Below are 27,220 nucleotides of genomic sequence, written 5' to 3'. Positions count from 1 at the left end.
CTGGTCTGTGTCCAAATGACAGCTTTAACTGTGCCAAACAGAGGCTGCCATCCTCTGCTGTCCTGCTTTCTCTTTCCTATACTACACCGTTTCTGTTCTCTTGAGACTCTGCTGGTTCTTGTGCCAGAGCCGGTGCTTGGGTGGGGAATCTGCAAACATCTCCCAAATATTTCTCTAACAGCTTTTTTCTCTTTTTTTCTACTGGCTCAAGAGCCAAATAGTGACATAACAATCTCATCTTTGTTGGAGAGTCTTTCAAATTGGGATATTTTAACATCATCTGATGCAATGGTCAGACTTAAAATGTATAACAATTAAGGGGTGTAACAATATATGTCATGTCACAATATATCGCAATAGAAACATATGCATTCTGGATAGTTCACCCAAAAAATTAATAAATCAGAGTTTTGGTGTCTTAAACTACTATATTTAATGTTGAATATAATGTATAATAATGCAATGTAACACCATTTTGTTAACCTTTTATCATATGTCTTGGACTATCGCAATAATATTGTATCATGAATTCAGTATTGTGATATGTATCGAGTCGTGACACGAGGGGATCGTTACGCCCCTAATAACAATCAATTCTCTTAATAATTCTGGATAAAGAAAACAATTCTCCACCATTCATCATTCGACATGAGTTGTATTGCCACATTAGCGAACGTTTAGCACGTGTATAGCTATGTTGATTTATAAAATGATGGTTGCTGATGTTGTCTAATGTTGGATGAAGCAATTTCCATCGGGGAACCCCATGTTCAGGCACCCTGTCTCTTTATAGCCCTCATGCTTCACTTGTTTCATCTCTCTCAGTCCAATCATGTCTTTCCTCTGTCTGTTGAAGACCGTCTCCTCCCCCTCCTCCATTGTTGTCAGGCTCCATCACTTCCTTTCAATTAGCAGCCCTGACAAATACATTCACCTCCTCCCATCCTCCTGCCTTCCTCTTCCCCCTCTGCCATTTCTGTACTTCTCTGTCACTTCTTCTCAATTTGCAATCTCGACAGGCAGCTTTATCTGCCCCTCTCCGTCTCTCCTTAAACAATTTACCCTGGGCTATTTACAGATGCATACGCTTGTATGCGCTGTCATGTGCAGACGCCGGGAGAACGATCGGCTGTCCGTGCGAACAAGTAGATTGAGAGATAGGATTAACAGGAATGTGCGAATTGTGTACCATTAGCATTTGCTGAAGTTCCAGCTCTCTTCAAAGAGCCAGCTTTATTTGCCTGGGAATTAGCTCATATGATGGTGATCTTTTAACCGGTTTAAGAGAGGACTCATGAATTGGTATTGGCCATAGCCCACAGGTTGTTAAGCTACAATTTGAATTGTAACTTGACGAAATTCAGCACAACGCTCAAGAAAATTCGGTCAATCGTGTTGTTCCCAACCTTTAAGCCTTTTTTTAATCTTCGAAACGCATATGAAGATATTTGTAATTAAATTTGAAAGATTTCCTTCCCTCCAATGACAAACTACCACTTCGTCGCTTCAAAAAGTTCAAAAAGGGATCGTAAAACTAATCCATATGAATTGAGCGGTTTAGTCCATGTTTTCTGAAAAGACACGATGACTTTATGTGATGAACAGATTGAATTTAGGCTTTTATCAAAGGAACCAATGTTGTTTGACCAATGCAGGTTTGAGCTTCAGCGAGAACCAATGAGGTTCATTCTCGTGTTACGCAGCACATTTGAACTTCGATGAGAACCAATGAGGTTCATTCTCGTGTTACGCAGCACGTTTGAGCTTCCACAAGAACCAATGAGGTTCATTCTCGTATTACGCAGCACGTTTGAGCTTCCACAAGAACCAATGAGGTTCATTCTCTTGTTACGCAGTACGTTTGAGCTTCGATGAGAACCAAGGAGGTTCATTCTTGTGTTACGAAGCACGTTTGAGCTTCGATGAGAACCAATTAGGTTCATTCTCGTGTTACGAAGAACGTTTGAGCTTCGATGAGAACCAATGAGGTTCATTCTCGTGTTACGAAGCACATTTGAGCTTCGATGAGAACCAATGCGGTTCATTCTCGTGTTACGAAGCACGTTTGAGCTTCGATGAGAACCAATGAGGTTCATTCTCGTGTTACGAAGCACGTTTGAGCTTCGATGAGAACCAATAAGGTTCATTCTCGTGCTACGCAGCACGTTTGAGCTTCGACGAGAACCAATGAGGTTCATTCTCGTGTTACGAAGCACGTTTGAGCTTCGATGAGAACCAATGAGGTTCATTCTCGTGTTACGCAGCACATTTGAGCTTTAGTAAAAACCAATGAGGTTCATTCTCGTGTTACGTAGCACGTTTGAGCTTCGATGAGAACCAATGAGGTTCAATCTCGTGTTACGAAGCACGTTTGAGCTTCGACGAGAACCAATGAGGTTCATTCTCGTGTTACGAAGCACGTTTGAGCTTCGATGAGAACCAATGAGGTTCATTCTCGTGTTACGAAGCACGTTTGAGCTTCGACGAGAACCAATGAGGTTCATTCTCGAGATACGCATCACATTTGAGCTTTAGTAAAAATCAATGAGGTTCATTCTCGTGTTACGAAGCACGTTTGAGCTTCGATGAGAACCAGTGAGGTTCATTCTCGTGCTACGCAGCACGTTTGAGCTTCGACGAGAACCAATGAACCAATGTTTTCGTGCATCAAACAAGTATGGTTGAGCTTCTGTTTGTGTTCGCTGACGTTTATATTTAAATAAAAACCTAAATTCAATCTTATAACTACCTCCTCAGATTCCATTTTTAATTTTACATCTTTGATTCAAGTCAACAGCCTTAAGCTATCACCATTTGGTCACAATTGGATCTGTGAGCAAGGCATTTAATCTCAGGTTGCTGCAAGAGGACTGAACCTGTCAGAAATTCAAGGCAGCGTTCTATGGCAAAACCAATTATATGGTTTTTCAAATGTATTATGGTCCTGATAAGTTCTTTGTTCTCTTTTTTTCCGCTGATTTGGAGGAAAGTGTCAGGTTTTGCCGGTGAACATCCTACAGTGAGTGGCAGTTGCATCTCGCTCAGATAATAACAGTTCTCCATGTGCTGAGTGAGCTGGTGTCAATCACTTCAGACAGCTGCCGTTTCTGTGAGTGCAATAGTGTTAGCAGCATTAATGTCAGCACTAAGCAGTAAAACCTTCCTCGTCTAGCCCGCTGGCACAGCACCTTCCCTTGTCTTGCCCAGATTAACGGCTGAATGTGCAGTGCAATGCCCAGCGGTGCCGCTCACGTGCCCTGAGAGGCAACCAGCCACTATCGGGCCCGGCCAGACGTCACTGTGAAACGGGATTACGCTGCCAAGTGTCGCACATAGAAACACAAAGAAAACACAGAAACAGCTGAAGACTGATTTGCATAACGCAAGCTTGTATCACACTTTTGCATAACCCACAGAAGAAATGTATTGTTTAAAGGGGGCCTTATTTTTTCCATTCTCAAATGAATTGGCATAAATGAGTGTGTTTATTAATGCTGACGGGCAGTGAGAATAAAAACGAGCTTGCAATTATCACCTTCCTCTGTGCGTCTAAAGAAAAACAAGCCTCCGTATGATTGGAAGGGTTTTTATATTCTTTAGTCTAAATTGTATAATAGGGATAGTTTTTTAAATTCCGTTATCGCTTACTCATAGCGTTCCAAACCCGCAAGATAGAGCTGCACGATTAATCATTAGAAGATCACAATCTCAATTCAAACACCCACGCGATCTTGTTCCTAAAAGACACTGATTCGCCTATATCCATCAGACCTTTGACAGCATTGGCATTTTAAACTGTAATTTCAACCACACAGTATCATTTCTGTTACAATAATTGAAATTATCACAGAAGTACTGGAATAAAAGTTTATAGGTCAGATGTAAACACAAATGGAAAAAAAAAGGTTGCAGCAGGTTAACTGATTAACTGTTTTTGGTGGATCAGATAGTATTTTCTGATTCTCAGTAACGTACTCATAAATATTTTAGATTTAGTTTAAAAGTCATAATAAATCAGAAGACTGTTATTGTCTCAAAGTCACAAGGCTACCATTTATCATATATTTAAAGGTTACAGGATTGTCTTCTTGTCTCTACTAAGCTTCAAATGCTTATGCTTAAAAGGTATTTGGTTTTCCTGTAAATTCTGTCCTCATGGCTTTGTTATGCTAGTGGCAGATTTGAGAGTTGAGACAGCTGAAGTAAAGTTGATCTTTGGCCTCTTTCTTAAATCTCCACATGTTCCGCTGTGAGGACTCTTTGCTTATTGTTTTACTGTGTTATCTCTTAACTCGGCACTGGGAACTTGGTGAGATTTGCACAGTGTGAACCATATGTCCAGGAGACAAAATTCATCCATTACTTCACTTCCCTAGACAGAACTCGTCATGTTGTTTGCATTGGAAACCCAAATAGGAATGGCAAATATGACATCCAAAGCCTGTGGTTATTGGTGGATATGGAACACCAGCTGCATTGGAAGAGGGGGATTAGATCTGGACCAAAATGCTTACGGCCAAAAAGAAATGTGGCTCAGTGGTGATTGCCTTGTTATCAGAGATTTCCTTCCCTTATTGCCCTCTCTCTCCTTGGCACTCTTCACTCTCTTACTTTCACTTCTTCTACTTGCTATGTATACAATTCTCTCAGCCTTTATTTCTCTCATTTTATCACTGGACCTTTCCACTGATGTTCACACCCACTATTTTTCTATCCCTACAGCAGTCCCAGGATATCCTCGCTTCTCAGGGAGTCTAGCCCACACCTTTCTTCCCATAAGCCATTTGGATCACCATGCCAACAGCGGGGTCCTCTATGGACAGCACCGTTTTTATGATACACAAAAAGGTGGGCATTTCTTTTTGACAATTTCATAAAACCTTTCTACTTCTACCTTTCTATCCTACCTTTCTGCAACTCAAATTTGTTTAGTCTTCAAATATGATAATTCCAACCTAATTCCATAAATTAACCCTAAAGGAAAGCTTAAGAGGACTAATTTAAATGATTAACAGCCATATCCAATCTGTTTCACAGAGAACTTCTATTTACGAAGCCTCCCGTCCCAGCCCCCACTCATATCAGCCAATCACAACATCCAGCCAATGTCAAGGGCAGGATCAGGACAACCCCAGGGCTCCTGCAGCAGGGACAGGGATGCAGGGAGTGGGGTGATCCTACACAAGGGCCTTAAAGAGCCTAGCTTAGACAGAGGTGTGGTTTCAGCTGCAAAGGATAAAGACAGGTCTAGTAGTAAACATGATTCTAAAGACCGCCATCACCACCAACTACCCCATCATCACTCCCATCAACCCCAGCTCCACCCACAACATCCAGTCACTATGGAAGAGATGAATGCCAGGGGACACAAAGCCACTCTACCTATGGAATACAAGGAGCATCCACAAAGCATGGGAAAGCCTCTTAGTGCCTGTCTACTCAATGGAAAGATGCAAAATGGGGACCATGGGACTGGGGCAAAGGGCTCCATGACTTCTTGCATTGGGGATGGGGTGGGTAGAGGTAATGTAGGGTCCAATAATGTCCAAAACAGACATTTGGGTGGTGGCACTAACGGGCGCTGTGGTAAAGAGGCAATAAGTGGGGAGATGCGGATCAGCGAACAGACTCCCACGGACTGTCTTGAGCGAGGTCAAACACTGCACCATTCTTTGTCCTACTCGGTGCCTCCTCCGCTACCCATGGGTTCAGCTGCTGGAGGGGGACATCCCGGTGGTTTCCATTGTCTACAGCTCCATCCTGGCCATCCCCATCATGCACACCACAACCGCCACTCACACCATCACCCTGACTTTTTCTGTCCTCCACCGCCAGCCCCCATAGGAAATACTTCCTTACATGATAAAGGGATCAATAGTGGTGGTTGCAGAGATCCCAAAGTGACTGGAGCCACGTTTGTACCATCTGTTAGCCACCTCGGGGAGAAAAACGGAGGCCCCTTTCAGATGGGCGGCTCCGAGTGCCAGGGGGTTGGCGGCGGAGGGAACGGTGTCAAGGACAAGGCAATGGAAAAGGCTGGCAATGGGGGGCATCATGGTAACTGGCCGAGGAAACAACAGCAACAACCTCCAACCCAGCAACAGCATTCTTACAGAAAAGCTGAAAAAGCCCCTGACTGGATGCATAACCACAATCACCACCATCATCTACAGCAGCAGCAACAGCAACAACAACAACAACAACAACAACAACAACAACAGCAGAAGAGCCATTCCCAGCAACACCAGACTGTGCGCTCCCGCAGTGCTGACTGCATCAACAGTATGGAAACGGACATCTACAGATCGGCACTGACTCAAGAGACAAAGGCTGTCCATCCTTTACCCAATCTATCCAACACCAGTTCCCAGCCCTACAGGGATTGCTCACACTCGGGGCCCCCAAACATTCCCTCACCTCTTGCTGGGAAGAACATGGCCCAGCACATGGGTGGTGGAGGAGGACATGGAAGCTGCTCCATGCATCGAGATGGACAGAAAGTTGCCCGCATTCGTCACCAACAGCACAGTAGGGCTGGTCCGGATACCCCTGGCGCAGACATGGCCCAGGCTAATGGAAACCAGGAGATGAAGCAGAAAATGGAAATGCCTTACGGCTACAACAACAGTGCACACCATCACCCACATCAGCAGCCATCAGTGCTGCATTGGGACATGCAACCTCATCATATCCACTCTGAAGAGAACCAACACAAAGCGTACATGGAGCCCAACAGTGGAGCTACCAACAACAGACCGCCTACACAACAGCAGCACCAGACGGCAGGAATGGGCCCCCCTCCTCCTCCGCCGGTTCATCCAGCTCCTCCTCAAAACCAGCAGGAGGTCGCAAGCTCACAGGGAGAGACTAGTGCTATGAAGAACCTTCTGAAGTACAGCAACCAGCAGCCTCTCCTACTGTCCCAGAAGAGCCCGTTTGGAGGGCTCGGGAGCCTCAAAACTGGGCCAAATGGCACCAGTTGCTCTCTTCAAGGAGGCAAGCAGACCTTACCCTCGAGGAAAGCCCAAAGCCATGAAAACGAGCGAGCTGATTGCGGAGGACGTGGGCGAGAGATAGGAGAAGCCCCACATGTTGAGGCCGAGGTGCGACAGCCTCCGGTTGGGATTGCAGTTGCTGTTGCAAGACAGAGAGACCCCCCATGCCAAGCATCGGGCACCCATCCCAGCGCTCGACAGGGGCGGGTCCACTCCAACATGAAAGGTAAGCTTGACCTTTCTTCATCTGTCAGGGTCTTCCTAAACAAACAACAGGCAGGGAAACAGAGCAGTTTGTTTATTCATGATCTCTGGAAGACTTCACTGATTAAAAATAAATAGCAGAACTCGCCAAGACCCAAAGTGGAAACAGCTTTTCCCTCTCTTACTCCTGAAAGAGAGAGAGCACACATGGCACCATAGAGAACGGCTGCTCGACAGCTGTTTGCATGCAAGAGAGCCAATGACAGTGATATTTGCAGATGAGAGAAAATCACTGGCTACGTTTACATGCAACCAAATTATCTGTTAGTAATCAGATTGACGGCTCTATCGGACTGAAACGCCTTCATGTGAACACCTTTTTCAGTCCGATTAAAACAAAAGTTGGTCAGTTGGTCACAACAAACGTAGCCATTGATGTCAATGTATTAACCATTTTGTAGGCACTCCACGCTCCATGTATCCTTCAGATTCACCAGGAGAGGAGGAGAGGAAAAGGACAAGTGTAGAGCACATGGGCCACCGCTGCCTAGAGAGAGAACGAGACGTGTTTATCAGGTGAATGATCCCCCCCAAACACACTTCTTTTTTCACTTGTCACATTTGCTCAACCCCTGACCTTTTACCTGTCTCCAATCTGGCTTTGCAGGGATAACAAGGAAAGAGTGGAATTTGCACACATCCATCCCTCTAACAGTTGCCATGGGGACCTCACTTCTCATATCATGGTGCCAGGTGGCACTTCAATGCAGTCAAGCCAGTTAGGAGACCCGGCTGCGCACACACACTCTGCTCACCACCACTGGATGCCACGCACAGGCAGTCCCTCCCTCTGGATGACCGGTCACTCCTATGGTCAGTAATGTTGAGAACACAATGAAGTGGGAAAAATACATTTTAATCGTCTTTTTCACTTAATTTGCTTTATCTGGTGCTCTAAATCTAGTCAAGGCAAGTTACGTTCATTGCGCTTCTTACAATACAGAGTTCAAAGAAGCTTCACAGTGATAACAGGAAAGTAATACAACAAAGTTTGTTTCTAGAAGAAAATAGCTTCTCTTATGGTCAGTAATGTTGAGAATTGCATGAGACCGTTGAACTTTTCCCCATATTTTGCTCTGTTAATTTCTGCTTTACTGACATATTTGACATACTTTTATGTTTAAAAAAAAATCAACTTTAGCCCTATTCGGACTGTAATTGTTTTTCATGGGGTCGTAAGGTATTTTCAAACTTTACAGGGTTAGTCAGGGATTTTATGGCAGTTTGAATCCAGATTGCCAGTGTTTTTCTCCCTCCACCTGCATAAAAATCCCTGGCCGAATTTTTTAAATTTTTGCTGATAATTTACTCACCCCAATTTTATCCGAGATGTCCATGTCATTCTTTCTTGAGTCGAAAAGAAATTAGGGTTTTTGATGAAAACATTCCAGGATTTTTTTCTCCATATAATGGACTTCACTGGTAACAAAACAGTTCAAGGTCCAAAAAACTGTAAACTGTTCAAAGGGCTTTAAACGATTCCAGACGATGAATAAGGGTCTTATCAAGCAAAACGATCGCTTATTTAATAAATAAATAACAAAGTTTAAGTTTTATAAGCTCAAATGGTCGCCTTGCTCTCTATCAAAATGAGCAAATCTTTTTTCGAGTCATTTAGTTCATTCATCGAACAAAACGAACAAATTGACTCGAACAGGCGAGTCAGACCAAGGCGAGCATTTGAGCTTATAAAACTTTTTCGACTGAAGAAAGAATGACATGGACATCTTGGATGACATGGGGGTGAGTAAATGATCAGCAAAAGTTTTTTTTTTTTTTTTTAAATTTAAAAATTCAAACTAAGCAGCTTTATTTTTACCTCGTGTAAATAGGAGGCTGCATTAACTTGTTTCTGCTAATTTCCATATTTTTTAAAATGACATCCTTTTGAGATAAAATGCAAGATTTCAAATATAGTGTAGACTCGCATCTAGCTTCCTATTTTTAAAAATGAGATTTAAATAATGAAATAAGAAATAGAACATTATTTTCCTATTATTAAATTAAATACAAAATTTATGAATATTATTCCATATGACCTTGTATTTACAACAAACAATCATGCGACTGACCACATGACCAACATGGCTGTTGTTGTATCCTAAAAGTTGTGTTGTGTTTGTGTAGGTATTGGCCACACAGCTCTCCATCAGAATCTCCCCCCTGGGTTTTCGGCGGCCATGCCTGCCCCACTTCAGCCGGTCCTGCCCCTGCCCCAGGACCCCTCCGCCCAACTGGTGGTGCTGCCCAGTGAGCCTGCCACACACCCAGCCTCACATCTCGGTATGTACCACCATGTTTTCTACCTCACTGCAAAAAAATGCTTTTCTTACTTAGTATTTTTGTCTTGTGTCCAGTCCTTGGTTTCTGGGGATATATATAAAAAATTAAGTGAGTTTTTAGTGATTTGTCAATAGGGTAAAAGTAATAATCTTATTTCTGTATGAATAAAGATTATTTTTCTCACCCCATTGGCAGATCATTTTGCTCTTTTTAAACAAAAACGTGCTTAATTTGGATTAATTCCCCCGGAAAACAAGATATACAATCTTATATCATTTTTCTCATCTAGTAAATACTTGATTTATGAGTTTTTTAATATTTGGACTGGAAACAAGACAAAAAAAGGCAGTGTATTCTCCTTCCCTTCCATATGCTCAATTTATTTGACCTGCTGTGAATGACCCATTTGTCAGATTTAGCATTCATTCTTTTTGTGAGGCTCTCATGGGGTCAGGTTGCCGAGTCTGAAAACGTATGCTCTATAACAGTGTTTCCACTCAGGTTTCAAGGTTATATGTCCATTTCAAGTGTTTACTTATACCTACTAGTGTATACTACACGACTCAAGCTTATCATTGACGCTCTTGTAGTGTGTACACATCTAAAACGTGCTTTTTTTTTAGCTTTTAGTATCAATATGTTAGCCTTAAGGTTATGAAAAAAAAAAAATCACATTTTTACTCCGTTAAGTTGGTTAAGAATGATATGGCTTGAATTTATTCAATTCTACTATTGAATCCAGCGTATCATCAGCGCTCGGATTCACTTCCATGGTGCCGTCAAGTACGACTGCAGTCTGTGAGGAAACGAAACGCTATTGGCTGTTTGAAAAAGGGAGAGGAGCCATTCAATATGTCCCGCCTCAGTTTCCTGTTTCAGTGGAAATAATGTCAACGCATCAAACAAAGTTGACTAGTTGGAGCAACATTTTGGAGAATTCTGTTTCTTTAAACATCTTAGTGTATTTGGGAATCAAAAAAGTCTTGTAAACTAAACAATACGGATGTGGTTTTTTACAGAATAGTAAGACCTGAGATTACTGTTACCTGGGAGATTAAAATATCCATATCTTTTTAAATAGCTGCTATGAATAACGACCTATGAGATTGCTAAGAAGAGCGAAAGCATGCAAGTGATGCACTGAGTCGCACAAACAGTTTCCGGTCGACCACCTGCTCCACTCCCACATGGTCCGGGTCAGGATGCTCTCACCATCCCCCTCAGAGCTATTGCCATATGTGCTCAAAACAAGCTGAAGTAACATTAGTCCACACAGGCCTCTGCTCCACGACCAGGCTGTGGAATCGAATTATTTTAATGTCTGAGGGTACGTTTACACGACAACGATGTTCTTAAAACGGAGAAGTGTTTCCTTTAAGTTTTCCTTGTACAGACGACACCATTGTCAAAACGATCCCCATTCACATGGATCCACGAAAACGGCTAAGAACACTGTATTCTGCTGCTAGGCCAGTAGATGGCGATGTAACACTATAGACTGAATACGTAATACACATGTGAGATATCCAGAGATTCACTTTTTTGCCGTTTACATGGAGATCGTTTTCAAAAACAGACACTTCGAAACATTTTTAAAAAGTTTTCGTTTTCAGGCATTCTTTTCGCCGTTTTCATGTAAACGAACGACCAAAACGCATACATTTGTCGTGTAAACAGACCCAGAAGTCACACTTTCCTTCTGTTCTCCACAGAAATATCAGCTCAAAGGGGAAGTGCATCCACAAAAGCCTTCCCCCGGGAAACATTAGTTAAGCTGGGTTAATGTCCCGGAGCAAAGGTCCGAGACGTGTCAAAGCACGGACAGGGGTGGGTGAGAGTGGGGTCAAGCTGAACATGCACATTAATGAAACTATGAGAAATGGGAAAAGTAGAAAAACATATTTGACTTCCGGAGACTGAAGATGTGTCATTGTGTATGTGCACGGATGGCTTTCTTTTTTTTTTTGTTCCTGCCAGGGGAATGGCAGGAGTTTATCCATGACATGGGAACTAAGAAGTCGCCTAGACTACATGTTAGAGTATTGGCCCACTGTGGTTTTCAGGGAAGGGAATTTTTCAAGGGAAAGGGAGTGAATATAGTTTGTCAAATGATTGTGTAATATTTATTCTAATGGGAACCACTTCCATTATGTTGACTTTAATTTTAACCAAATTTTTATTGGTGTAAGCATATATCATGCTGTGCTCCACAAGGCTGCACATTTGGGTTGGAGACATCTAGTGTGAGAAAAATTGAGGGAGGAATGCAGTTAAGTGTGAGAAAACGAAAGTGGTGAACAGGGAGCAAGACTCCAAGAAGAGCGTGGGATTGCTGGTTGACGGGTCTCTCTTGAACTCAGAGTTACTTTTATTTATTTATTTATTTATTGGACTGACAATGATTTTTTGAAATATAAATGAAGCGATAATTCACCCAATAAATGAATTTACTCATCCTAATGTTTGTTCCAAACCTGTATGAATTTCTGATTTCTGTCTTTTGTGGAACATAAGATATTTTGAAAAAAAAAAAATTGTCCATACAATTTTTCAGTCAGGAATTTTTCAGGAAGTCAATGGTAACCAAAATGGCGGGTTGGTTGAATGGCTGGTTTGCTGGTTAATTAATTGGTTGGTTGAATGGCTGGTTGGCTGGTTAATTAATTGGTTGGTTGATTGGATGGGTGACTGGTTAATTGGTTGGTTGATTGTATGGCTGGTTGGATGGTTAATTGGTTGGTTGGTTGATTGGTTGGATGGCTGGTTGGCTGGTTAATTGGTTGGTTGATTGGCTGGTTAATTGGTAGGTTAACTGGTTGCTTGGCTGGCTGGTTGGTTGGTTGCTTAGTTGATTGGGTGGCTGGTTAATTAATTGGTTGGTTGGATGGATGGCTGGTTGGCTGATTAATTGTTTGATTGTATGGCTGGTTGCCTGGTTAATTGGTTGGTTGGTTGGTTTATTGTATGGCTGGTTGGCTGGTTAATTGGTTGGTTCATTGATTGTATGGCTGGTTGGTTGGTTGGCTGGTTAATTTGTTGGTTGGTTAATTGGTTTGTTGGCTGGTTAATTGGTTGGTTGGTTGATTGGATGGCTGGTTGGTTGGCTGGTTAATTGGTTGGTTGGTTGGTTGGCTGGCTGGCTGGTTAATTGGTTGGTTGGTTGATTGGATGGCTGGTTAATTGGTTGGTTGGTTGGCTGGTTAATTGGTTGGTTGATTGGATGGCTGGTTGGTTGGTTAATTGGCTGGTAGGCTAGTAAATTGGTCTGTTGGTTGGTTGGCTGGCTGGTTGGTTGGATGGATGGTTGGCTGGTTAATTGGTTGGTTGGTTGATTGGATGGCTGGTTGGCTGGTTAATCGGATGATCTCTAATTGAGACCCATTAACATTATTAACATAATCTCTAACACTTGCTTACACATAAGACTAAAGGTCCTTGGACACTGAGACCGTTATTCTTTTCCGAAATTTTCGCACGTTACAAAATAAATACGATCTCACGTTATGTTAATCATATTATACACACTGCCTCCAAAACTTTCGTCAGTCATAAAAAACTTCGGATCGGGTTTGATTTTCTGCGTTTTTCACATCCTTAGCAAGCATTTTGAGAGATATTTTGACAATTCAGAGCCACCGAATGATGAATATGAAAATACACAAACGAAAATTTCAGACTCTGTGTGCAAGGACCTTAACACTTGTGTTTCTCTGATTAGATGGGATGGAGCAGTCATTTGTATGAAGATATCGAAGGATGTTATATCTTTATTAAACAGATGGTTCTTTCCAAACCACATAACCTTTTTTTGTGCATTAAAATCTTCTTGAATACAATTAAAACTACTATCCTGTACCCATTTAAAAACTGAGACCCATTTATTAACATTCTGGGGGCACATTACAGAAAGATCTTAACTTTAATAATCCTATCTTATCTGTTTGGAAACCATGGCAGTTTCAGTGAGGACCTATTTAGGCTAAAAGCTATTACAAAATTAAATTTCTTAAGTGCAAAATCTTATCTTAACTTCGGATAGGAAAAGGGTATTACAGAAGCATCCTAACTCTACAAAAAAATCCTAAAAACGGTCTTAACTTTAGGACAACCCCAATGGTGTCCAACCCAGGTATTTAAAAGCCAACTAAAAAAAAACATGATAATAGCACTGCCTGAGACTAGCGTCACATTTATTTAATGATACAAGATGAAGAACAGCGATGTTTGATGGGGCAAGCAAAGCACCACTTACTTTGTTTCTTCATTTTAATCTCTTGAGTTTTTTCCATTTTACTTCACAGCAGCTGTTTGCGTGTTGTTGGTTGCTTGGTAACAGACCTGAGAGTTGATAACCGATCACGATGGAGGGGTTTAAGATTTCCTAACTACAGATAAAATTAGATCTTATAAGATAGGATAAGAATCCTAAATCAACTTGTGAACTAATAAATCAACTAATGAAGAACTTCAGATAAAAGGTTTCTGCAATACTCCCCCTGATCTCTAACATGACCTTCCACATGATAAGACTTACACTTGTGTTTCTCTGCTTAGATGTGATGGAGCAGTCTGGCCTGTGGCCCCCAGTCTACAGGGCCCGAGGGGCCCATTCCCACATGCAGCATCCCGCCGTGTATCCTCGCTCGCAGTTTCTACGCCAACAGGAGCTTTACGCTCTCCAGCAACACCAGCAGCTTCAGCATCAGCAACACCCGAGCCATCACACGCCACCACCTCAATCACACAGAGCTGCAAACACCACAGAGCTACAGCACAGAGCCAGAGTCGACCACAGCCAGGTACACACCCACACACACACAACCCCTCGTAGAGCTAGGGTTGGGTATCGTTTGAATTTGAACTATTCCAATTTCAATTCTGCCTATCAATTCCTAATTTAAATTCCAAGAAGGTTAAAAAAAACTGGATGTAGTTCACATTTAGTCTTATTGCAAAACATTTAATTAGAGAGCCAACAGCCAGGTACACACAACCTGTCATATAGCTAAAATCATTTTGAATTTTAAAGGTGCATTGTGTAATATTTAGGAGGATCTGTTGACAGAAATACAATATCATATTCATAACTATGTTTTCAGTGGTGTATAACAACCTTACGTAATGAACCGTTATGTTTTTATTTTTAATTATGAGCTAAACACCGCGGGTCTCCTTACATTGAAATAGTCATTTTGCTCCGCCATGTTTCAACAGGAGCCCTAAACGGATACTTAGGTTAATAATTAAGTTAACCTAATTTCTTAATTTACCTTTGCTTAACTGGCTATGCTCTGCAACATCACTTCCTGTCACCCTCCGTAACTTCTGTTTCGTGCAATTCACAACCTCACCACTAGATGGCCCTGAACATTACACGCTGCACCTTTAATGATTCCAATTTCAATTCTGTTATCGATTCCTAATAATTTTGATTCCAATAAGGTTAAAAACAAACCTTAGATATCATTCACATTTAGTCTTATTGCAAAACTTTTTATTGCAGCTGAATATCATGAACAAAAACCAACAGGCTGAAGAACACTTATGTAAGGAACGTGTGCCTGTGGTTTAAGAATACCATAGAAAAACGACTAGCCTAACTAATACAGTATACATGTCAATCATTATTAAAGACAAGTAAACACTCAGTAATTAAAAAAAGAATGAAAAAATAGCAATAGCCACAAATTGAACAAAGATACGATTGAAATAAACAGTTTTAAGATTTCCAGGTATTCAGGCACAGAAACGGTAATCAAATGTAAAATAACACTGCACTTTATAAATAAAATTCACATCACAACTATATAAGTTATTTGTTGTTGTTTGATTAGTGTTATTATAGACGGCTGCTGCTGTCACTTTAAAAGTTGCCCAATATACTTCTAGAGTCGCCTTGTTTAAAGTCATATCGAAATGCTCACAAAGGAATCGATAAGAGGAATCGAAATTAAACATTTTATAACAAGTATCCGATACCTAGGGTTGGGTATTCAAGAATCGAGTATCGATTGGAATCGGGACTAACTTTTCGTTTTTCGCGGAATCGTTCAAAAGTTAAAATTTAGATTCCCAGTTTCGATATTCAAAACTAGGAGCGGAAGAAGAAACCGCTGAACAACACCAACGAAGAAGCGTCTACCGGAAGTGTTGGCATAACCGCGCGAGTCGAACATGAGTAGCTTACGCCGGCAGTCCAAAGTGTGGCTTCACTTTTCTAAAAATAACGAAATCTCGGCAAAATGCAAAATTTGTGACAAAAGGAGTATTTGTGACAGAAGGAGTATTTCCTTCAGAAAGGATTATTTCCTTCAGAAAGACCGTTGGTTAACAAGGTTAGCTAAACTTTTTTGACCCTGCCTCTTAAAAGAATCGGAATCGAGAATCGTTAGGAACCGGAATCGAAACAAGGAATCGGAATCAGAATCGTTCAAATTCAAACGATACCCAACCCTACCGATACCTGACCTCAAGTTTTCGATTCCCAAATAGCCGTTTTATATCAGACTGTACAAAATGCAGTGGTCTAGAAACAGCTGGGCTTTCAAATGAGCTAATGTTTGACACCTGATACTGAGAGAGGATGTGCTCTTTTCCGTCAAACTACACAGTTGTTTTTGTGTGCAGGGGAGTAAACAACATTTGGAGCCAATAAATCATGAGTTGTGTTCCCACAACTGCTCCCTAGGATCCATACTTCCTCCAAGAACCATTTTAAACTAAATGCAGTCTGCCATGAACTGTGGCGTGATCGGACCAAGCACTACTCTTTTTGATTGCAGGTCAAAATCAATAGATCTGAGCCATTAGGGTCTAGATTGAAACCTGATTCAGCAATACAGGGGTGTCCAATTGCAATTACATTGATGTGTAGCTTGCGTGACCTGGCAGTCTTGAGAATACATGTCAGTTTCCTTTAATTAACCAAATTGTCCAGATCTCATTACGAGGCTTGAATTCTCTTTCCTTTCCGACTTTCCGTCATTCTTTTTCTTCTGGGAACAAACTTTGTTGCATTTATTTTCATTTTATCTCTGTATTATAAAAAGCGCTATATAAATAAATGTGACTTGACTTCTTTAATGCGTAGGTGCAAAAGAAACCAGAAGAGCAGAGCATGGATCTAGAAGACATCCTATCAGATCCAAGGACTCCCAAACCTGCTAAATGCTATTCCTACGGCCCGTCCAACCGGGCTTCCTCTCCTCCCAGGGGGTCCACTGCACACCTGTCCCCCTGCTGCCGGTCCCCTTGTATGCGACCTCACCCTAAAAGCACCCCCTCTACTCCCTGTCCCGCCCCGAGTCCGGTCGCTGTGACGCCGCGCTCCCCGGCCATCAGCCCTTCCCCATCACAGCTGCCCAAAGCTGTGGAGTCCCAGGAGAAGAGGGCGGAAGGCCAGCCGCCTCAGAACTATCCTCAGTCCATGGAGCCTGGTGAGCAGTAATATAAGACTCTCATACAATGCTTTTACTTGTGTGTAAGAGATAATGAACATCCATCTCAGAATAACCCCCGACAGGGTGATCAGGATCAGGTCTTCATCCGCCCCTGAAGGGGTTTATCCTGAGGTAACAATCGGCTGGATGGACATCATCCCGCTTGTTAAACGCTACTTGCCACATCAGTAAATAAGTCGACACCAAATATTGTGCAGTTCAAACTAGACGGACATTTAAGAGATCCAGTATACACCACTTATTACATGGTATTTCGCCACATAAATAGTTGGATAAGAGAAATTGATTTCAGATTTAAACTGTTTTAAAATCGTACCAGTGTGTTATCCTATAATCCAACAGTGTCGTAAAATGGCCGCCACTGCGTTTGTGTGAAATGAGAGAGCGAGTACATGAGACTGGATGGCATAATTAAAGGATTAGTTCACTTTTGAAAAAACTTTTGCTGATAATTTACTCACCCCCATGTCATCCAAGATGTCCATGTCTTTCTTTCCTCAGTCGAAAAGAAATTTAGGTTTTTGATGAAAACATTCCAGGATTTTTCTCCATATAATGGACTTCAATGGGAACCGGATGGTTCAAGTATCAAAAGACGGTTAATAGTTGTTTCAGATGCAGCTTCAAATGTCTTTAAACGACACCAGACGATGAATAAGAGTCTTATCATGCGAAACGATCGGTTATTTCAAAACTTATTCCAAAAATGTAACTTTTCTAAGGACAAATGCTAGCCTTGCTATATTCTCCGAGGCGCGTTTGTAACGTCACGGGCGACGTAGCCGAAAGTACAGAATCAAAATCGTCCGACATCGTTGTTTTACCTTTTAATTCCTTTTTTTGTAAACGGTGTTTGAGTTAGTTTTCACGTTCAACCTATGCGTTCAACTTGTAAACACTGACTCTGTACTTTCGGCTACGTCGCCCGTGACCTTTTGAACGTAATTACGTAATACGTGACGTTGCAAACGCGCCTCACAGAATAGAGCAAGGCTAGCATTTGTCCTTATAAAAGTTACATTTTTGGAATAAGTTTTGAAATAACCGATCGTTTCGCATGATAAGACCCTTATTCATCGTCTGGTGTCGTTTAAAGACATTTGAAGCTGCATCTGAAACAGTTATTAACCGTCTTTTGATACTTGAACCATCCGGTTCCCATTGAAGTCTATTATATGGAGAAAAATCCTGGAATGTTTTCATCAAAAACCTTAATTTCTTTTCGACTGAGGAAAGAAAGACATGGACATCTTGGATGACATGGGGGTGAGTAAATTATCAGCAAAAGTTTTTTCAAAAGTGAACTAATCCTTTAAATAACTTAAACACATAATACTGATTTTTAATATTTCATTAGCTCACAAAAAGCAAAACTTTCACGAAGAATAACCATTCCTAGCAGGCGTATAGTGCTGCTGACCCGGATGATGAATAACATATCGCTTTATGGCTCTATTCACCAATCAGAATCAAGTATTGCTCAGAGCCGTGTGTTAATTAATTGAAACAGTCTTGTGTCTTCTGTCGCTGTTTTGAAGCTAAAGCCCTGTTTACACCTGGTGTTAAGATGCGTTTTGGTCGATCGGATCACAAGTGGACGAGGGAAACATTCCCGTTCACTCCTGGTGTTTAATCCGTCTCTTTTGTCCACTTTCAAACACTTCTGTCCTGATTTCTTCGAGTTGAGGGTCTGTGATGGGTAAATGTGTGGGGTTTTTTCATCTTTGGACACAATAAGCTTGTCCGATTGCTTGTCCAGAGATGACAGAGAAACACACGGAGAGCATCAGCTTTAGCTTCTGCTCTGACAGACTCGAGACCAGCCGAACGCTGGGAGTGTTTGTTAGAAATCAGGAATGGTGAGAGAACATTGTGTTTGGTATGTTTTCATCTTCAAAACAAACTTGTGTCTTCATCTGTCAAAGTTTAACCCCGTCTGTCTAGAGCTCTTCTCATGATGCTCACGCAGTACGTCAGTAGACGATCTTTTGAACACATTCAATCACAAGTGTTTACACTACGAAAGCAATCCAGTTGAATCCAGTCTGGAAGTGGTTGAAAGTGGACAAGCTCAAGTTTACACCTGTGTTTAGCGTCGTCCACTTGTGACCCGATTGACCAAAACGCATCTCAATACCAGCTGTAAACGGCCTAATTTTAAGCTTTGTGTAACAAAAAAATAATAGTGTAATAGGACTTTTTTCCATATTCATCATTCAGTGGCTCTGAATTGTCAAAACGTCTCTCAAAACACTTGCTACAGATGCGAAAAACGCAGATAATTGAACCCGATCCAATTTTTTTATGACGGTCGGAAGTTTCAGAAGCGATTGAGGTCGTATTTATTTTTTAACGTGCGAAAATTTCGCACTCGGTGTGCAAGGACCTTAACTCACTAAAAAGAGAGCTCTTCTCATGATGTTCACGCATGACGTCAGTAGACAGAGAGTAGACCATCTTTTGAACACATTCGATCACATTCGTTTACACTACGAAAGCAATCCAGTCAAATGTGTTTTCAACTCCCTCTGGAAGTGGTTGAAAGTGGACAAGCTCAAAATGCTTCAGACCTCAGTTTACACCTGTATTTAGCGTCGTCCTGCTTCAATTCACCATGCCTCAAAAACACACAAGCCACATGTTGGTTGTTATTCATGCTGAACCCCTCATGCAGAAACAATCAAGGCTTTTTTTAGACTCTGTGGCTCTGTGTGGGCGGCTATATAGGCAAGAGCACAATTGACTAAAGCTGCTGATAAATGCAGAAAATGTCCGCCAGCTCAGCTCCCCAGCGCCATCACATCAGTATAGATGGAGAAACACCTCGTCCAGACTCACCCCATCCCCCAGTCTACACCTTCTTGATCATCATTAACACCTCTCTAAGTGTCGCAGCATGCCAAGGATATGGCAGTGTCAGAGCGAGAGCCCTGCTTTACCTCAGAATTACCCCTTTAGCAGCTGCACTTCTTAACAAAGAGCTAAGATCAAGGCAGAGTGGCACTGTCATGTAGAGTACAATGCGTTTTTGTTCAGACCTCTGGCGCAAAGCTTGTTAAACAAACGTGTCATCCTTATAAGGTTGTCAAAAGTGTAAAACAACAATTGAGTTCAGCCCTTGGACGTTTGTCGCGCTTGAACCACGAATACACAACAAAACATTTTTAATGGACTCGAGGAGTTTTGTGGTTGAAATGTAAAAAAGTAACACATCCTTCGTTCGTGGGTCAATTTGACCCCCTAAGTAATGAATGGGATCCGAGAAATGCTTCAGGACACATAAAAAAACCTAAAAATGCTCAAAATTCAAACTAAAAATGCTAAAATTTTAAAGAAACTGACTTTAGGACCCAGGGGAACAGCTCATTTGCTCCATATAGAGTTATAAGCCCATCTAGAGTCATGAAATATCTTATATTAAATTTTTTCCGGCAAAGACTCCCAATGTAAGATATTTTGAGCTGAATTAAAGGTTTTATGCATGAAATGTTCAATTATTTTGAATTTAAGTTGTGAAGAATGTGCTTAAATTACTATTTATTTATTATTTATTGATCAAAACTAGTAATTTAAAAAAACGCTTTCTGGACAAAAAAAAGGGTATAGTTTCAGGGCTTCGGGTCATTTTGACCCGCGAGAGAAAGATGTGTTATACCTGGTTCAGATTACTCGATTTTTTTTTTGTCTGTTGCGATAGTCACTGCGTCAAACTACGCGATTTTGACTCCTAAAATCTTGTTGTGTCGTGGACAAGACATATGTCAGACTACACGTTGCTTCCTTACCAGTCATCGCATGCCGTCTTTAATGGCGCGCGAAATGTCATCGAGAAGGCGAAACTAGTAGCGAGTGACTTCCGGAAACGAACGTAAACAAACAATGGATGAAGCGGTGAGTATTGTATTGGCTGTCCTGTGTTCAGAAAAAAAGTAAAAAAAGAAAGAAAACCCGACAATGGACTCGTTCTTGGATTGCTGGTTGTCAATCCTCCAAAGAGAACTTGAGGTAAATTATTTCTTTTCTTATATGTTTTTACTTTTAGATTTAACGTTAGCACCATCGTCTCTCTTTTACGTTTCACCATTTTTGAAAGTTGTGTACGGAAAAGCTACAAAGACGTAGGTTGGACGTAGGTTGTCGCCCACTATGACACACAATACGAGATGATGCGATCGAATCTTGCGTCCCGACGCCCGTTGTCGTTTACGAATCCCCACGACACCCTACGTCAAACGGATCGTGCCAAATTCGGGCTAAAATTGTGTAATCTGAACCAGGCATTACAAAATGCGAAGGAAGGATGAAGATTAAACAGGTTGTCAAAAGTGTAAAACAAGTTTTTATGGTGATATTTTTTAAAGGCTTTGTTCTTGACGCATCTGAGCTTCATTTATGTTCCCTGTCACAGATTTGCCACCTGGATATACCTATCCAGAAATCACCATGGGATACAGGAACGGCCCCAGCGCTCAAGATGTACAGCTCACAGAGCCCGCGGATCTCGAGGACGTTCAGACTAGACCCGTTGAACACACTCCTCCAGCTCTTTCCAGCTTGGGAGAGGGCTTAGACTGCCATGCAATGGTGAGGCCTCTCCAAGAGCCAACGATGCAAGTCGACGCCACACGCCCGGCCGAAGACCAGCCCGAGGGTGTGTTTGAGCAAGGGGACGATGTGGAGACGAGATGCTGTGAACCCGTACAGGCTAGTCAGGAAAAGGAGTGCGTCGAGATCATTTGCACACCTGTTGAAGCTTCAGACTGTGAAGTAGGACCTACCCTGTTATCTGAGGAGGAAATCCGTCAAGAAGAGCCAACTGTTACCTTTGAGGAAGGAGTGGGTGAAGATATTCTTCAATCTTCCAGTCTAGAGACACTTAAGGAACAGGAACCATTACCACAACAACCGTGTGTCTCTGATTGTTCACCAAACGCCATCGCCCAAGCAGAGGTTCCAGTGGTTGATGAGGAAAATCACAAGGAAATCTGTGCGACCGTTGAGTCTCCAACTTGCTCCCAGAGTCCCACGTCGAGTTACTGGAGTCTGGAGCTCCTGATTGCGGCCGCTTTCTGTGGAGACTGTCCTCCTCCCTCTCCTCCCGTCTCCTACCAATCCCCGGGATCCTGCGTCCCGCTGAACTCCTCCTGTCACGGCATGGAGCTGCTCAGTGAGCTGGCGGATCTCGAACTGCAACGCTATCGCCAGAGCTGCAGTAAAACTCCAGGTATGTTTGCTGTGTGAGAACCCGTTTAGAAATGACCAGTCTAACCAAAGCTTATTCAGACCTTTAACATGTCTCACATTATCACAGTTTATTCGCTAAATGGTAATAAAACGTGACTCGGAGTTATCAGATCAGTGGATATTTGACTGGTTTTGTCCGTCCTTCTGTTAGACTCTCACAGATGAATTATGTTGAATATCTGTCAGCTGTTAAATCTAACTACACAATTAGATAATACCAGTTTAGATCAACCGATTACCAAGCAATGCTTAATGTTGTTCAGTCTGTGTGGAAAAAGAGCATTAGCAATTAGAGAAAAAACACACTTTAGCAAAACATGGTCAAGTCAAAGAGTCGGAATAATTATTGCTAGCAAATTTGTATAAATGTTATTAGTAGTCACTGTATGAAGAGTTTCTTGGTATAATATGTCACAGTTTACTTTATTTTGCTCTCCTCACTTACATACATGAACTATAGTGTCCTGCAAAAAAATATGGACAAATAATATCCTTTTCTCTACCAAAAGGAGAAGATCAGTGGATTTTCGACCTGCAGAGTCTGGCCACGCTGGCAGCCGCTCGTGCTCTTGAGTTGGGCTCTCAGGACGGTGGCGCCACAGATGTGGAGATGCAGTTTCCGGCTAGAAGATCTCTCAACTTGCGCAGAAAATGCAGCTGGACACCTCGCCATGAGCCGGTAACACACCCTTGTTTTGTTCTCTCACATCTGTAATGTGTGTTGTTATTATTATGTTACATATGCTTAGTTATTTGTATACTGTATCTTACAATTATGTTTTCTGCTTCCTACTTTACTTGTGTCCTCTCTCTTTAGTTCTTTTTGTGTCACAATGACTGTAACAAAGCAAAAATTCAGAAAGGTTTTAACTAGTGATGCACCGATATGAACATTTTGGGCTATACCGATAATTCTTTACATTTGAAAGCCGATAACCGATAATTCTATATATTTGAAAGCCGATAACCGATAATTCTTTATATTTGAAAGCCGATAACCGATAATTCTATATATTTGAAAGCCGATAACCGATAATTCTATATATTTGAAAGCCGATAACCGATAAGTCTTTATATTTGAAAGCCGATAACTGATAATTCTGTATATTTCAAAGCCTATAACCGATAATTCTATAAATTTGAAAGCCGATAACCGATAATTCTTTATATTTGAAAGCCGATATCCGATAAGTCTTTATATTTGAAAGCCGATAACCGATAATTCTATATTTTTGAAAGACGATGACTGATAATTCTGTATATTTCAAAGCCTATAACCGATAATTCTATAAATTTGAAAGCCGATAACCGATAATTCTTAATATTTGAAAGCCGATATCCGATAAGTCTTTATATTTGAAAGCAGATAACCGATAATTCTATATAATTCAAAGCCGATAACCGATAATTTTATATATTTCAAAGCGGATAACCGATAATTCTTTATATTTCATAGCCGATAACCGATATATTGGCCGATACGTCTAAATCCAATTTTGTATATATTTTTTTGAGAGCCTGATTACAAAAACAAAAGTCTCACCATTAACTGCCATGTCACAATTATTATGTTCTCATCATAATTTTATGTAGGCGATATGACCGACTGTTGCACTTTACTGCATTTTCCTTTTTTAAAGTGATTCCAATCATATTCCAAGCATTTCAAAACCGTCATGTTGAACAGTGCGCATCTGAAGTGTCTCAGCTGAAGGAAATAACACTTTATTTATCTGCTTTAATATATCGGCCAAATTTCCTTATGAGGCTGATAACATTAAAAAGAAACGTATATCACCAATACCGATATGGTGACCGATATATCGAGCATCTCTAGTTTTAAAGCAAAAATCTGTCCAGTCATCTGAGGTTGGAGCCGCTAACCAGCGACTAAGGGAAGGGTGTGCTTGTGTTCCCTGTAGGTGTGTCCAGTGAAGGGTGTGGACAGTATGGATGGGCAGGAGTTGGAGATGCGTGTGAGGCTGGCAGAGCTGCAACAGCGCTACAAAGAGAAGCAGAAAGAGCTGGCCAAACTCCAGAGAAAGCATGACCACCAGTAAGCCTGACATTACCAAACACTCAAAATATGAACTTGCTTAAAGGTGATCTGTGTCACTTTTCAATGATATCATACATTTTTGTCGGTAACACTCTACAATAAGGTTCATTAGTTGATGTACTAACATGAACTAACAACGAGGAATGCATTTGTTACAGTATTTAATCATTTTTGTTAGTTCACTGTGCATTAACTAATATTAATAAATACATTTGATTTTAATAATGTATTGGTAAATGTTGAAATTAATATTAACTAAGATTAATAAATGCTGTAGAAGTATTGCTCATTCTTAGTTCATGTTAACTAATGAACCTTATTGTAAAGTGTTACCAAATTGTCGTATCGCAGTTTACATGCAAACACTCGTAGGTTTCAATCGCGATGCCGATATTTTCCTCTCTCGATTAATTATTTGTAACATGTATCATCGCGATATATGCCGGCTTTTTCTTTATATTTTTTTATTTGACATTTGCGCGATCTTGCATTGTGGTTGCCAGATGTAAAGAGCTTAAATCCCCAAATTGAGCTTTCCAATCAAACCTTCAGCGATTTTATTTGGAAAAAATCTAAACATGGATTGTTTTTGAATTATGTTTGCAGAATAGTAATTTGGAAATAATGAGGAGTTTACCACTTTTCCTGATGCGAATCAGTTGAAAACGACAGTCAGTTTTCAGTGCGTATCAACATGTAGGCCGTCGTTCTTTGCAGAGCGATCTCATTTGAAATCGAATTGTGTCGCTTAGAAGATCTAATGTGAAGACGCATCTCAAAGCGCTTATCAAAACCATGCATTTTGTGTTGACTTTCCATCTGATGAAGTTAGCACAGTTGGTTAAATGAACCGTTTGGGGGAAGTGTAGCTTGGGAAAAGCGCGCTAAATGGTCGTTATGCCTATTACATTAGCACTTTTTTTAATAATTATGCAATAATTTATATAAAAGGCTAACTGTTTAATGTCTGATTAATTAACACAATTATAATTTTGAGCAAACTTCTGGTTGCCTTATGCTACGTTCACACCGGACGCGAATCGCGCGTCAAATTCGCGCCTGACGCGTCTAGTTTGACGCTTGACCACTTTGTGTTATTTCGCGTGTCAAGAGCGAAACTGGCGCGCGTAAAAACAAAAGTTTGAAGTGAAATTTACGCGTGTGACGCGCGTCAGAATCGAAATCCGTTGGCGGCCATTGTTTTTATGTCGACCGAGCATTCATCAAGAGAGTTACAGCTCTGTATTTACTCTGGAGAGCAGAACAGCGGCGTGGGGATCATCGTCGCCGTATATTTGTGTCCACCGGACCCTTCGGAGGCGAACCGTTTGGCGAGTTTCACCATTTGCTCGCTCCAGGAGCTGCGCTGGATGACGGCCGCTGTCAGCGGTACTTCCGCCTGTCACGCGCCCAGTTTGATGACATGTTGTCCCGCATCGGAGCGAGGATCACCCTCGCCCTCATCCATCGAATCTAGTTGTCATTTATTTTTGTTTTGATGATAAATAGAGCCAGCTTCCAAAAGTTATTAACCTGTCCTGTGATTATTTTTCTCTCTCTCACGTCCAGACACGAACTTATGCACATGTATGTTGATTGTCTTTACAACATAATACTATTTTATATAATCTAGCTATGGAATGAATAACATTCAATACAAAATGAACATGTCTCGTATATAGAAATAATGTTTTAAGAGATAAAACATTAGCTTTGTTGTGCATAATCCCACTATTCATATTAACAAAATAATTTATTGAAGCATCCAGACACTTCACCACGTGAGCAAGCAGCTAAGCTCCTGATTGGTTAACGCGGCGCAAATTCACGCCAAAGTTCAGATTTTTCAACTCGGGCGGCAGACGTGAATTCGCGTCAAACGCGTGAATGCACAAATGGCACATTCGCGCGCAACGCGCTTAACGCGCCAGACGCTCAATTCGCGCCATTCGCGCGAACGAATGAGGCGTATTCGCGTCTTCCGTGCCGCGCTCCACGGCTCATTCGCGCCGCAGGAATTTTTCACGCGCGTAAAGCATCTTTGCATTGACTTAACATTGAATTAATTCGCGCCTGACGCCCTATTCGCGTCCGGTGTGAACGTATCATTAGTAATAGTTATGAAACTCATGCTGAAAATATTCTAAGGGTCATTATTTGCACAATAACATTTTGACTCCAGTGGCAAAAGTTGAGTAAAAATTCAGCGTGTTTTCCTCCAGGAAAGAGGAGACTCCTCGCAGCCCAGCACGTCGCGGCCCTGGTCGACCACGCAAACGTAAATCGGTCCCTGGTCTTGGCTCCGGGACCCTCAACGAACCTCAGAAACGAGTGAAGTAAGTCACTGCTTTTCTTCTGTCCTCTGAGCATGCCTCTCACACACAGCAGATAAACCCCACCGCATCAACACGACCCAGCAGCCCACGGCTCACAACATACACAGGAACTCATCCGACCTCAGTCCATTAAAATATAAAATATAAACTAGCAGATAATGTTTTAAAAATGTTTTATTTGGCAAGTGACCATGGTATAAGCGGGTTAGTGCCCTTCGAGGTGTCCATTGTCAGGTTTTAATGGACGACGGCGAGGCTGCGCGTCGGCCGGTTCGCGCCTCGTCGTCATCCATTAAAACCTGACAATGGACACCTCGTCGGGCATTAACCCTTACTTAATTCATCTTTGTTAAGAAACTTCATTGCTGAACTGGCTATTCTCTGCTGTCTCAGACGACGACATCACTTCCTGTCACCGACGTAACTTCTATTTCGTGTAATTTACAACCTCACCACTAGATGGCCCTAAACATTACACACTGCACCTTTAAATCTCTGTGCATACACTGTGTGTGTGAATAAACTTATTGTGTGTGCCGATTGCGATGTCAATGGTGGACTGTCGGGGGCGTGTGGATG

General features: G+C 41.6%; 1 protein-coding gene across 3 annotated transcripts in view; it reads left to right on the top strand.

The window, feature by feature from the left end:
• The window catches only part of bahcc1a (BAH domain and coiled-coil containing 1a), a 149,526-nt gene that overhangs the window by 78,077 nt on the left and 44,229 nt on the right, over positions 1 to 27,220 (top strand). For all 3 annotated transcript variants that reach the window (XM_089128912.1, XM_089128914.1, XM_089128913.1), the window contains 11 exons: positions 4,723 to 4,848; positions 5,038 to 7,221; positions 7,661 to 7,775; positions 7,867 to 8,072; positions 9,387 to 9,542; positions 14,097 to 14,341; positions 16,633 to 16,978; positions 21,411 to 22,226; positions 22,756 to 22,925; positions 24,169 to 24,302; positions 26,528 to 26,641. In XM_089128912.1, the coding sequence (XP_088985038.1) occupies positions 4,723 to 4,848; positions 5,038 to 7,221; positions 7,661 to 7,775; positions 7,867 to 8,072; positions 9,387 to 9,542; positions 14,097 to 14,341; positions 16,633 to 16,978; positions 21,411 to 22,226; positions 22,756 to 22,925; positions 24,169 to 24,302; positions 26,528 to 26,641 (4,612 nt within the window). The remainder of the gene's footprint in view (positions 1 to 4,722; positions 4,849 to 5,037; positions 7,222 to 7,660; positions 7,776 to 7,866; positions 8,073 to 9,386; positions 9,543 to 14,096; positions 14,342 to 16,632; positions 16,979 to 21,410; positions 22,227 to 22,755; positions 22,926 to 24,168; positions 24,303 to 26,527; positions 26,642 to 27,220) is intronic.

Source organism: Pimephales promelas, chromosome 3, assembly GCF_988280905.1.
Source record: "Pimephales promelas chromosome 3, fPimPro1.hap1.1, whole genome shotgun sequence".
Taxonomy (NCBI): Eukaryota; Metazoa; Chordata; class Actinopteri; order Cypriniformes; family Leuciscidae; genus Pimephales; species Pimephales promelas.
The sequence above is the reverse complement of the archived record's forward strand: the minus strand, read 5'-3'. Positions and strand labels throughout refer to the sequence as shown.